This window comes from Bufo gargarizans, chromosome 8 (genome assembly GCF_014858855.1).
Source record: "Bufo gargarizans isolate SCDJY-AF-19 chromosome 8, ASM1485885v1, whole genome shotgun sequence".
In the NCBI taxonomy this organism is placed as follows: domain Eukaryota; kingdom Metazoa; phylum Chordata; class Amphibia; order Anura; family Bufonidae; genus Bufo; species Bufo gargarizans.
The window spans coordinates 73,047,121-73,060,222 of record NC_058087.1 but is presented as its reverse complement, the minus strand read 5'-3'; the positions used below and the strand labels follow the sequence as shown (position 1 = coordinate 73,060,222).

The 13,102-nt window shown below is 42.8% G+C and overlaps 1 protein-coding gene across 1 annotated transcript in view; it reads left to right on the top strand.

The window, feature by feature from the left end:
- VPS8 (VPS8 subunit of CORVET complex) overlaps nt 1-13,102 on the top strand; it is a 146,207-nt gene that overhangs the window by 115,813 nt on the left and 17,292 nt on the right. Inside the window, exons 23-24 of the mRNA XM_044303766.1 lie at nt 151-320; nt 8,575-8,743. Coding sequence (XP_044159701.1) covers nt 151-320; nt 8,575-8,743 — 339 coding nt within the window. The remainder of the gene's footprint in view (nt 1-150; nt 321-8,574; nt 8,744-13,102) is intronic.

Sequence of the window (13,102 nt, the reverse complement as noted above, 5' to 3'; positions counted from 1 at the left end):
ACAGCTGAAAATGGTCAATAAAGACCAATTGAAAAAAATATTTTTAGCTCGAAATGAGTGTAAAGGTATAATAATAAAATTCCTCCTAAGGTTCATAGCTTTTAAGTTACCAGGATATTCCTGTAAGCTTCTTATTTCCTTTTTACACAGACACTATTGGAAACCACCACAAGCTTATTGAACCAAGACCTTCACTGGTCATTGCGCAACCTCAAAGCTTCTATTACCAAGGCACTAGTACCAAAGCAGGATTACTGTTGTATCTGTCTGCAACAGTACAAGAAGAGACAAGAATCATCAGATGAAATCGTTGTTTTCAGGTAAATGCCACATTAAACATTTACTATGTTATTTAAATGGTCACTAACCTTTCACAGAACTTTGCATAATTCAATAGTACAAGTGAATATAAGAAAGTTGTAATATATATTACATGGTACATAACATAAGGCCGAAAAAAGACATTTGTCCATCCAGTTCGGCCTGTTATCCTGCAAGTTGATCCAGAGGAAGGCAAAAAAAACCTGTGAGGTAGAAGCCAATTTTCCTCACTTTAGGGGAATAAAAATTCCTTCCCGACTCCAATCAGGCAATCAGAATAAATCCCTGGATCAACGACCCCTCTCTAGTAGCTATAGCCTGTAATATTATTACGCTCCAGAAATACATCCAGGCCCCTCTTGAATTCCTTTATTGTACTCACCATCACCACCTCCTCAGGCAGAGAGTTCCATAGTCTCACTGCTCTTACCGTAACGCTGGGTTCACACCTGAGCGTTTTACAGCGCGTTCCTACGCGCTGTAAAACGCACAACAGGCAAGAACCAATGATTCCCTATGGGAAGGGTTCACACCTGGGCGTTTTACAGCGCGTACGATCGCGCTGTAAAACGCCCCGACGCTCAAACAAGTACAGGAGCTTTTTTTGGCGCGTTTGGGCCATAGACTCTTTGGACAACACTGCTGTCAATCACCCAAACGCGTGACAAACGCGTTTTTTAATAGTGCTGTCAATCACTATTAAAAAAAACGCGCATAAAACGCGCGACAAAAACGCGCATAGAAACGCGCGTTTGAGAGACGCCTAGGTGTGAACCCAGCGTAAAGAATCCTCTTCTATGTTTGTGTACAAACCTTCTTTCCTCCAGACGCAGAGGATGTCCCCTCGTCACAGTCCCAGTCCTGGGGATAAATAGCTGATGGGAGAGATCTCTGTACTGCCCCCTGATATATTTATACATATTAATTAGATCTCCTCTCAGTCGTCTTTTTTCTAAAAGTGAATAACCCTAATTTTGATAATCTTTCAGGGTACTGTAGTTGCCCCATTCCAGTTATTACTTTAGTTGCCCTCCTCTGGACCCTCTCCAGCTCTGCTATGTCTGCTTTGTTCACTGGAGCCCAGAACTGTACACAGTATTATCATAGAAAAGGTCATGTTTCTCTGTTTTCTCTGTATGAGGCCGATATGCGGATCCACACACTTCAATGGTTCCGCTTAAAAAAACTGAATTTACTCCTTGTGCATTCTGTTTCCATATTTTTGCACGGCCACTCCGATAAAAATAAAAAAATAGAACATGTGACAAGTATAGGACAGTTCTATTATGGGCAGGACGTTCCATTCTGCAGAACTCAAAACAGGTAACGGTCTTGTGCAGGGAAAGGACTGCTAAAATGCAGAATACAACTCATGTATTTGCCAGATATAGTGATATTGCTCATGTGCACAAACATGTCCAAAACTACAAAACCATCCTGACACTTCAGTCAAAGTCAAAACATATGTACGGGTGCACATACACTGATACTTACTTCTCTGGCAGTGTTCAAGACATATGTATTTATCATGTAGGCAAAGGGGGTCATTTACTAATCTAAAATATGCCTAAATTAGGCGTATTTCAGGCACTGATGGCGGTGCGACGGTTAGTTGCCCCACTATCTGCAAATTTTCCTCGCTCTCGCCAGTTCTAAACTGGGGCGGGACTGCAGGCCTGTCTCATTTATCATTTTCTATGCCTGGTTTAGGTTTAGAAAATGGTGTAAATATAAGACAGCTAAGAAACTGTCTTAAATTTAGAACTGGCGCTGGATGTGCCGAAGCTATGGAGAGGCCAGCGTCTCTTCATAACTCCAGAGGATCCACTGCCAGCTTAGGGCTTTATTCAGACCGACGCTTAAAACGTAATAAATATACCTCAAAGTTAATACAATTAATTGTATTGTGATTGTCCATATTGCTTCCTTTGCTGGCTTGATTCACATTTCCATCACATTATACATTGCTCATTTCCAAGGGTTACGGCCACGGCTGCAGTGTAGATACCAGGTGGCCGGGACGAGAAGCTCCTGCGCATGCATGCCTATTTGCGCTCCCACAGTCCCAGCCACCAGAGAGGGTGTCACTTTTTCTTATAGTGTGCAAGCATTACAGGGTGGTTGTAACCCCTGGATATACGAGCAGCATATAACATGATGGAAAAATGAATCAAGCCAGAAAAGTGAGACAACTCCTTTAAATGGGTTGTGCAGGAACTGTTTTTTTTTTTTTGGCATACATACAGTTTTGTCATACAGAAGCATGTAATATATATACACTGAACAAAAATATTAATGCAACACTTTTGGTTTTGCTCCCATTTTGCATGAGCTGAACTCAAAGATCTGAAACCTTTTCTATATACACAAAAGACCCATTACTCTCAAATATTGTTCACAAATCTGTCTAAATCTGTGTTAGTGAGCACTTCTCCTTTGCCGAGATAATCCATCCCACCTCACAGGTGTGGCATATCAAGGTGCTGATTAGACAGCATGAATATTGCACAGTGCCTTAGACCAGTGTTTCCAAACCAGTGTGCCTCCAGCTGTTGCAAAACTACAACTCCCAGCATGCCTGGACAGCCTTTGGCTGTGCGGGCATGCTGGGAGTTGTAGTTTTGCAGCAGCTGGAGGCACACTGGTTTGGAAACACTGCCTTAGACTGCCCACAATAAAAGACCACTCTGAAATGTGCAGTTTGATCACACAGCACAATGCCACCGATGTCGCAATGTTTGAGGGAGTGTGCAATTGGCATGCTGACTGCAAGAATGTTCCCCGAGCTGTTGCCCGTGCAATGAATGTTTATTTCTCTACCATAAGCTGTCTCCAAAGGCGTTTCAGAGAATTTGGCAGTACATCCAACCGGCCTCACAACCGCAGACCACATGTAACCACACCAGCTCAGGACCTCCACATCCAGCATGTTGACCTCCATGATCGTCTGAGACCAGCCACCCAGACAGCTGCAGCAACAATCGGTTTGCATAACCAAAGAATTTCTGCACAAACTGTCAGAAACAGTCTCAGGGAAGCTCATCTGCATGCTCCTCGTCGTCATCGGGGTCTGGACCTGACTGCAGTTTGTCGTCATAACCGACTTGAGTGGGCAAATGCTCACACTCGATGGCGTCTGGCACGTTGGAGAGGCATTCTGTTCATGGATGAGTCCCGGTTTTCACTGTTCAGGGCAGATGGCAGACAGCGTGTGTGGCGTCGTGTGGGTGAGTGATTTGCTGACGTCAATGGTGTGGATCGAAGGGCCCATGGTGGTGGTGGGGTTATGGTATGGACAGGCGTATGTTATGGAAAACGAACACAGGTGCATTTTATTGATGGCATTTTGAATGATACCGTGACGAGATCCTGAGCCCCATTGTTGTGCCATCCATCCATGACCATCACCTCATGTTGCAGCAGATAATGCACGGCCCCATATTGTAAGGATCTGTACACAATTCCTGGAAGCTAAAAACATCTCAGTTCTTGCATGACCAGCATACTCACCGGACATGTCACCCATTGAGCATCTTTGGGATGCTCTGGATCAGCTTATACGACAGTGTGTTCCAGTTCCTGCCAATATTCTGCAACTTTGCACAGCTATTGAAGAGGAGTGGACCAACATTTCACAGGCCACAATCAACAATCTGATCAACTCTATACGACGGAGATGTGCACATTTCAGAGTGGTCTTTTATTGTGGGCAGTCTAAGGCACACCTGTGCAATATTCACTCAGCTCCAATTCACAATTACAGTACAAACAGCAAGACGTGTCAAAGTCTATAAATGCAGAGGTACATATGTACTTTCCCATTTTTTATTGTATATATCCAGATAGCATAGACTCTCAGGCCACATTTCTTAGGAGAACCCATAGGAGAACACAGAACTAGTTCCTGTCCCGTACTGCACAACATTTTGGGGGTAACCGCATGAATAAGTGGGTGTCATGCCCTTGTGTCATGACGTATGGTCATATAACACAAGAGGAGCCGGACCTGTGAGTGGCTGTGGCAATATCAAACTGGATGTTGACATTGATAGAGCCCAGCAGAGGAGTCCAGGCCTGCAGGAGAAGTAGAGGGGAGCCAGCGTGGGGAAGCAGGTACAGTAAGTCACCCTCCCCTTGCAGGTCCAGCAGAATGAGGTGGTTTGACAAAAAAACCTCTATTCTTTTACAACCCCTTTAAGACCACCTAGATCAAACCAATTATTGGCAACAACTTGAAATTGTAGTGATTTTAGAATGATACATGTATGACACACTTCTGTATCATCTCTGTATAGTGGTTCTATGTGACTATGCCAGTTTATCTGACTCGGCGACATTCGGATGAATAAGTCCAAAAGGCATCCTAATAGCGTATGAAGCAGAAAGAGCAGCTTAGAGGAAATGTCACTGCTTTTAACATCACTTGTCCTTCTAACTTTTTTAGTGACCTTTATCAATGTGTGCCCAGGGTTACAGAATTAGAGTGTAAGCTTGGGCTGTGCAGTTATAAACGTTAGTACAGTTCCACATGAATATTTCTCACAGTGCACAGGTTACATGTCTGGTTTCCCCTTTTCCCATAAATACATACAAAAATAAAAACCTAACATTGTGTATAGACCGTGTTATACTTTTAAAAAAAAATGTAAATGATAAATACGTAAAAAAAAATATTCCAGATATAGTATATCCCCATCCTTCCTTTTCTGTGGGCAATCCCTGGAGTTGGATTCATGTGGCCAGACCAATAAAGAATAGTGTAATTCCAGTGTTTGCTGGGATTTAACGTAATGACCATTTCTTTTCCTGTTGTTATTGTGTATTTTTTCAATTTGACTCGCTTATCTTTTGAAATACTAGTGACATTAAGCGCTCTCCTTTCCCCAGCAGGATTTTTTTGTTTTTGACTCTCTACATGCAGAATGCATCATAATTCTTTGTCTTAATTACTTGCTGTTCCTCAGAAAGGCACAGCATGAAGGTTGTTCCCTTTATTATGTAGGATATACAGAGCACAGTTCATATATTGTAATTTTGACTCTGAGGATGTAATTTGGCATTGAAAATTTTTCACAGTTGCACGGCTAAAACAGATTTTTCAGGGCTCTTTAGAATAGGTTATCAGTGTTCGACTGATGGAGACTGTTCCCTTCATTCACAAAACATCTCATCTGTACTGAAACTCATTCCAATATCTTGAACATAACTGAAACTAATGCGCCACTGTACCAGGCACAGCTCGCCGTATGGACATTGTGCAGTGGGTGCACATTGATGGTTTATACTAAACATAGGCAATCAATGTTTAAAGAATAACTGCACTTTGGATTTTTTTTTATATATCATAGTGTAATATTAAAGGGGTTTTCCAAGAGTTCTACACTGATGACCTATCCTCTGCATGGGTCATCAGTATCTGATGAGTGGAAGTTAGACACCTGGAAGCCCCACCGATCAGCTGTTGAGAAGGCACCAGTGCTCACAGTAGATCCAGGACCTTCTCACAGCTTTTCCTAGGCCGAGTGACGTCACTTTCATTGGTCACAGTGAACGAGGCTGAGCTGTGATACCAAGCACAGACACTATACGATGTACAGCACTGTGCTTGGTTTCAGAGAGACTACTGCCAATGCCGGTGCATTCTCAAACATTTGATCAGCAGGGGTCCCGGGTGTCGGACCCCCACCTATTAGATACTTATGACTTATCCAGAGACACGCACCCAGAAGCCTACGAAAGGGCTTCCAAGTGTTTGTTTGCTTCCGGGTCCTGCCTCCGCACCGCAAAAGGTATGACATGTCCTATCTTTTGCCATATGTTGCAGCTTGAGGACCCATTCAAGTCAATGGGTCCGCATTACGGAGTTTACACACCTGGTGCCATGTATTGCAGACCCACTGTTTGCGGACTGCAACACGCACACAACAGCCATACGGTCATGAGAATGGGGCCTAAAGGCTTTGATGGGTGGTGAGACCTCTGCTGATTAAAAAAACGAGGAGGAAGAAGCTGCTGAAGAGGGGCTCAATAAATGACTTCAGTCTGTCTTCAGCAGTGAGGGGAGACAGCACTCAGTAAATGTTCTTCCAAAGTGCAGTTGCAAGTCCCAGAGAACCCAATACATTTACATTTAGACTGGCATTGTGAGAATACTTAGAGTCACTGTACTTTCACACAATTTAATTTCATTTAATAGAGAATGGTGTACATAGCAAATTTGTAAATCGCTTAATTTAAAAAATCTGCCAGCATCCACCTGAAAAAGCTGTAAAGCCATGGCCACTACAGGTCTCGCTTCCACCTAAGTTGCAGTCCACTGCCTGTTGTCAAGCAAGATTCGGCCCTAGTAAGACAGACACAGAAGACACACAGAGAACACAGAGGAAGTGGGGGCGTGTGTCAGATCTAGCTGAGATCCTGAGCCTGATAAAATAACTGCTGCTGCACTACTTTTGAAGAATATAGGAGCCTCCTGTGTGTCTGTAAATGTGATTTCTCCCTCCTTATCTGTTCTGTGGGCTCCGGAGCTGAAAACAAACATAGTGGGAAGTAAGGAAATGGACGTCACAGCAATACAGTGCTGGCGGATTTCACAGAAGTGAGACACTCATCGCTTGTGTGAGAAATGCATCTAGCTCTGCAGCTGAAACAGGGAATAATATGGCTGAAAAAGACTTTAGGGAAGCCCAAAAACACTGGATCCTTCACAGTTATGATTGTATAAAGAAGCACAGACATTGTGCAAAAACAAGTTTCACCTTGTTTGAAGTTATGACATATCTTTAGCATATATGTGTAGGGCAAAAGCCAAAGGGACAACTTCCCCTTTATTCTTTGACCAGGAGTGGGGGAGGGGAGTAAAGGTTCATATGCCCCAACATTTTTTTATTGAAACGCACCTTTACAATTAAACTCTAGGCAAATTCTCAAAACAAGTTAAATTAACCCACTGGGGTCATTGAAAATACCAGAGCCATTAATTCTTTCACTGTGATGCCTCAAATGCAAGTCTCTACGACTGCTGTATTTTACTGGGCTGTACAGCAGAAATTGCCAAAATTAGAGTGTCCTCTCTGACATCAAGCCATTATCTGCAGCTATGTGGAGTTGCCCCTGCATACAGTCTGCACGACATACTGTTAACTGAGATTTTTCTGCTCCTTCTCAGCTTACTTTGCTTTGTTTTCCGTCCAGGAGGACACAGGTAATATCAGAGAGATGACCTATGTACTAGTGTAAGTGGAAAAACCCCTCTAACAGTCTTGTGTGAGCATAGCCTTAGGCCTAGTTCACACTTCAGTTATTTGGTCAGTTATTTCCATCAGTTATTATGAGCCAAAGCCAGATGTGGGTCTAAAACACGGAACAGGAGCAAATCTTTCCATTATACCTCATCTGTGTGTAGGCTCCATTTCTGGTTTTGGCTTACAATAACTGATGGAAATCGCTCACCAAGTGTGAACTAGGCCTTAGGATGGGACATGTGACAACAAATCTCAGAACGTATCTGACAAACTCTGGGGGACAGAGTATCCTGGGTTGATGCATGGTGCATACTCTCCTATTGCTCCATACAAACCACCAATACATTGGAATCTGCCTATAACCTCTTCATTTGCTTGTACATGGCCCCTCATTTGCTTGAGATCATGCTTCTCTAATGGTGACAAGTTCCTTTTTGGGGGGATTTGTGTGGTCGTATGCTTCTGATCTTGTTTATACGACCTAGCCCATACCATTTTCCATACTTTACTCAATAGGAGACCCATGGAAAGCCCTACAAATCCCCTTACCTTCCTCAAGTTCATTACAAGCTGATCATTTTATCTTTTTAGCAGCTAAAGAAATGATTGATCGTGCCTGGAAGAAATAATCTATTCCATATTTGGCATTTAGGATGAGATTAGATAACTTTGACTAATGAGCAACTCACTAGTATCCTCGCCGATACAAGTATTATAACACCTGGGACTCATAGATTGCCTATGCCCACCAACAAATGTCCACCACCTGCTTCTCACTTGGGTAGCCACATAACCAGTGACGTATCAGTGACTATGTTCTATAACTTGTGGAATTGCTATACAAATAGAGACGTGCTTCCATGTCCGCATTTTTGTGGACCTGTGGAAATTAATGGGTCCATGTGTAATCTGCAAAAAAAAGCAGATCAGAAATGGACCAAAACTATGTTTCTGTGCATGAGGCCCAAGTGTTACAATTTATGTTTATTCTAATTGTTTTTCTCCGTAGCTGTGGACATTTGTACCACTCTCTATGTCTTTTGGGAAAGGACTGCAAAGTGGAAGCAGGAGGTCAGATTCAGTGGAGTTGTTACAAGTGTAATTCAAGCAACAAAGGGCGGTCTGGCCGGCAGGCAGTGGCAGATCTGAAGAAGGGAAGGACAGCGTCTTTGGTACAGGTTAGTGGTGACCGCTTATATAAAGTTACCGTCTTTTTACTTACCCTCACAGTCCAACCACACTGTATCATCCAAAGCTAGGGCCTTATTTTCAGTTTTGCGGGAGTATCGAGATCTCAGTATTTGTACTACAAACACATGACAACATAGGGAAAAATGGGAGTGATTCTTTAGGATACCCTCACACTAGCGTTTTTACTGGATCTGGCAGGGTTCAGCAAAAACGTTTCCGTTCTGATAATACAATCGCCTGCATCCATTATAAACGGATCCGGTTGTATTATCTTTAACATAGCCAAGACGGATCCGTCATGAACTCCATTGAAGTAATAAGGGACGGATCTGTTTTCTATTGTGTCAGAGAAAACCGATCCGTCCCCATTGTGTATCAGGACAGATCTGTCTTGCTCCACACAACATGGTGGACAGAAAAACGCTGCTTGCAGCGTTATTCTCTCCGCGATGGGGACGCAACCAAACGGAAAGGAATGCATTTTGGTGCACTACGTTCCGTTCAGTTCAGTTTTGTCCCCATTGACATTAAATGGGGATAAAATGGAAGAGTTTTCCCCCGCTATTGAGATCCATCATAGGAAAGGGAAAGCGCAAGTGGGAAAGTAGCCTTATTAGAATTTAGCAAAACTACAATTAATTTGCAGTCAGGCCTAATAGTAGGTAAAAACTGTCTGCATGTTGGCGTAATCCTTATACTGACGGGCAACAATAGCCAATTCTCAGCTGTTCTAGCTCAGTTCAGACAGAAGTGTCAGCTTAGGGCATGTAGAGCAGTGACTAATGGTATAAAAGGACATGGCGGTGAGAACCGCTCCACACTCAGTAATTAGCAGCGGTTGTGTACCGCACAGCATCTACAGTATACTGTATGTGGATCACTTGGATTAATGTATAATGGACTTGGATTAATAATGCATGAGGATCACTTGGAGCAGGTACAGTTTTTAACAATTATGTTGTCAGTGGATTTTTACTCTAAAGGCATTTTGGCACTTCAGCAAGGAGCATTTATTATGCAGAGAAAGTTTCCATGGATATGACCACCTTGCATGCAGCAGCATGGTCGTGCTTGTACACTATAGAAAAAAGCACCAGCTTACGTGGGCTCCTCCGGCGACTAGAGAGGAGGCTGGAATATTTCTTATAGTGTACAAGCACCGCTGCTGGATTTCAGGGTGGTTGTAACCATGGAAAAGAGCGGTGTATAATGTGTTAGAAAAATGAACCAAGCCAGCAAAGGAAGCAATATGGATAACAACAGTACATTAGTAAGTGGCTTACTATTTTTCCTTTAAGGATAGCTGTCATTTTACATGTCAGAAGCTTTGAGTGCTGAGACCCCCACTGATTGCTCCGCTGAGCATTGTGCCCCTTCATTCCTGTTCAGCTGTCCGGGGGAGAGATGTGCATATTGATAGAGAGTCCATAGACTTTAGGAGAATGCCTACCCTGCTTGCGCCACTCTCTGAGTAGAGGTGAGCAGAACAGAAACAAAGGGCCTTCTGCCCCTTTGTTTTAGCAATCAGCAGGAGGGGGGGGGGGGGGGGGGGAGGGGGGGGCTCAGCACCTGGACCCCCACCATACAAAATTTCTGACATGTCACCATGATATGTCAGAATTTTTTCTTTTTCTTTCTTTTTTATGATTTGTTATGTTTAAAAAAAGAAGTCCCGAGTGAAGGTTTGTGGACCCTGTGGCTTAAACACCGCTTTGTTTTGGCAGTTTCTATTGTTTCCTCATAGATCAGCTGGTGCTGGAGTGGACAGACCATGCTGCCTTCCATCACTTGCACACATCTAACCTTAAACTTGTTTCCGTTGGTTGCTAATTACATCTGTCAAGAGACCGACCCATTTTAGGTATCTACAAAGCGCCCATAAAGGCTTAGCCTGGTAGGCACTATGGGTGTCCACAGTGCGACTGCTGACCAGATGAACTTGTTGGCTGGGCGGCACAGCGTTCAGGGGGTTGTCTCACTTCAGCAAATAGCATTCATACATGGCACTTACTAATGTACCGTGATTGTCCGTATTGCCCCCCTTTGCTGGCTTGACAATCCCTTTAACCACTTCAACCCCGCTAGCTGAAACCCCCTTCATGACCAGAGCACTTTTTACACTTCGGCACTACACTACTTTCACCGTTTATCGCTTGGTCATGCAACTTACCACCCAAATGAATTTTACCTCCTTTTCTTCTCGCTAATAGAGCTTTCATTGGGTGGTATTTTATTGCTGCTGACATTTTTACTTTTTTTGTTATTAATCGAAATGTAACGATTTTTTTGCAAAAAAATGACATTTTTCACTTTCAGCTGTAAAATTTTGCAAAAAAAACGACATCCATATATAAATTTTTCGCTAAATTTATAGTTCTACATGTCTTTGATAAAAAAAAAATGTTTGGCCAAAAAAAAAATGGTTTGGGTAAAAGTTATAGCGTTTACAAACTATGATACAAAAATGTGGATTTCCGCTTTTTGAAGCAGCTCTGACTTTCTGAGCACCTGTCATGATTCCTGAGGTTCTACAATGTCCAGACAGTAGAAAAACCCCACAAATGACCCCATTTCGGAAAGTAGACACCCTAAGTTATTCGCTGATGGGCATAGAGAGTTCATAGAACTTTTTATTTTTTGTCACAAGTTAGCGGAAAATTATGATGATTTTTTATTTTTATTTTTTTCTTACAAAGTCTCATATTCCACTAACTTGCGACAAAAAATAAAAAATTCTAGGAACTCGCCATGCCCCTCACGGAATACCTTGGGGTGTCTTCTTTCCAAAATGGGGTCACTTGTGGCGTAGTTATACTGCCCTGGCAATTTAGGGGCCCAAATGTGTGAGAAGAACTTTGCAATCGAAATGTGTAAAAAATGACCGGTGAAATCCGAAAGGTGCACTTTGGAATATGTGCCCCTTTGCCCACCTTGGCTGCAAAAAAGTGTCACACATCTGGTATCGCCGTACTCAGGAGAAGTTGGGGAATGTATTTTGGCGTGCCATTTTACATATAACCATGCTGGGTGAGAGAAATATCTTGGCAAAAGACAACTTTTCCTATTTTTTTATACAAAGTTGGCATTTGACAAAGATATTTTTCTCACCCAGCATGGGTATATGTAAAATGACACCCCAAAACACATTCCCCAACTTCTCCTGAGTACGGCGATACCAGATGTGTGACACTTTTTTTGCAGCCAAGGTAGGCAAAGGGGCACATATTCCAAAGTGCACTTTTCGGATTTCGCAGTCCATTTTTTACACATTTTGATTGCAAAGTACTTCTTACACATTTGGGCCCCTAAATTGCCAGGGCAGTATAACTACGCCACAAGTGACCCCATTTTGGAAAGAAGACACCCCAAGGTATTCCGTGAGGGGCACGGCGAGTTCCTAGAATTTTTTATTTTTTGTCACAAGTTAGTGGAATATGAGACTTTGTAAGGAAAAAAGAAAAAAAAAGAAAAATCATCATTTTCCGCTAACTTGTGACAAAAAATAAAAAATTCTAGGAACTCGCCGTGCCCCTCACGGAATACCTTGGGGTGTCTTCTTTCCAAAATGGGGTCACTTGTGGCGTAGTTATACTGCCCTGGCAATTTAGGGGCCCAAATGTGTAAGAAGTACCTTGCAATCAAAATGTGTAAAAAATGGCCTGCGAAATCCGAAAGGTGCACTTTGGAATGTGGGTCCCTTTGCCCACCTTGGCTGCAAAAAAGTGTCACACATCTGGTATCGCCGTACTCAGGAGAAGTTGGGGAATGTATTTTGGCGTGCCATTTTACATATAACCATGCTGGGTGAGAGAAATATCTTGGCAAAAGATAACTTTTCCCATTTTTTTATACAAAGTTGGCATTTGACCAAGATATTTTTCTCACCCAGCATGGGTATATGTAAAATGACACCCCAAAACACATTCCCCAACTTCTCCTGAGTACGGCGATACCACATGTGTGACACTTTTTTGCAGCCTAGATGCGCAAAGGGGCCCAAATTCCTTTTAGGAGGGCATTTTTAGACATTTGGATCCCAGACTTCTTCTCACACTTTCGGGCCCCTAAAAAGCCAGGGCAGTATAAATACCCCACATGTGACCCCACTTTGGAAAGAAGACACCCCAAGGTATTCAATGAGGGGCCTGGCGAGTTCCTAGAATTTTTTATTTTTTTTGCATAAGTTAGCGGATATTGATTTTTTTTGTTTTTTTCTCACAAAGTCTCACTTTCCGCTAACTTAGGACAAAAATTTCAATCTTTCATGGACTCAATATGCCCCTCAGCGAATACCTTGGGGTGTCTTCTTTCCGAAATGGGGTCACATGTGGGGTATTTATACTGCC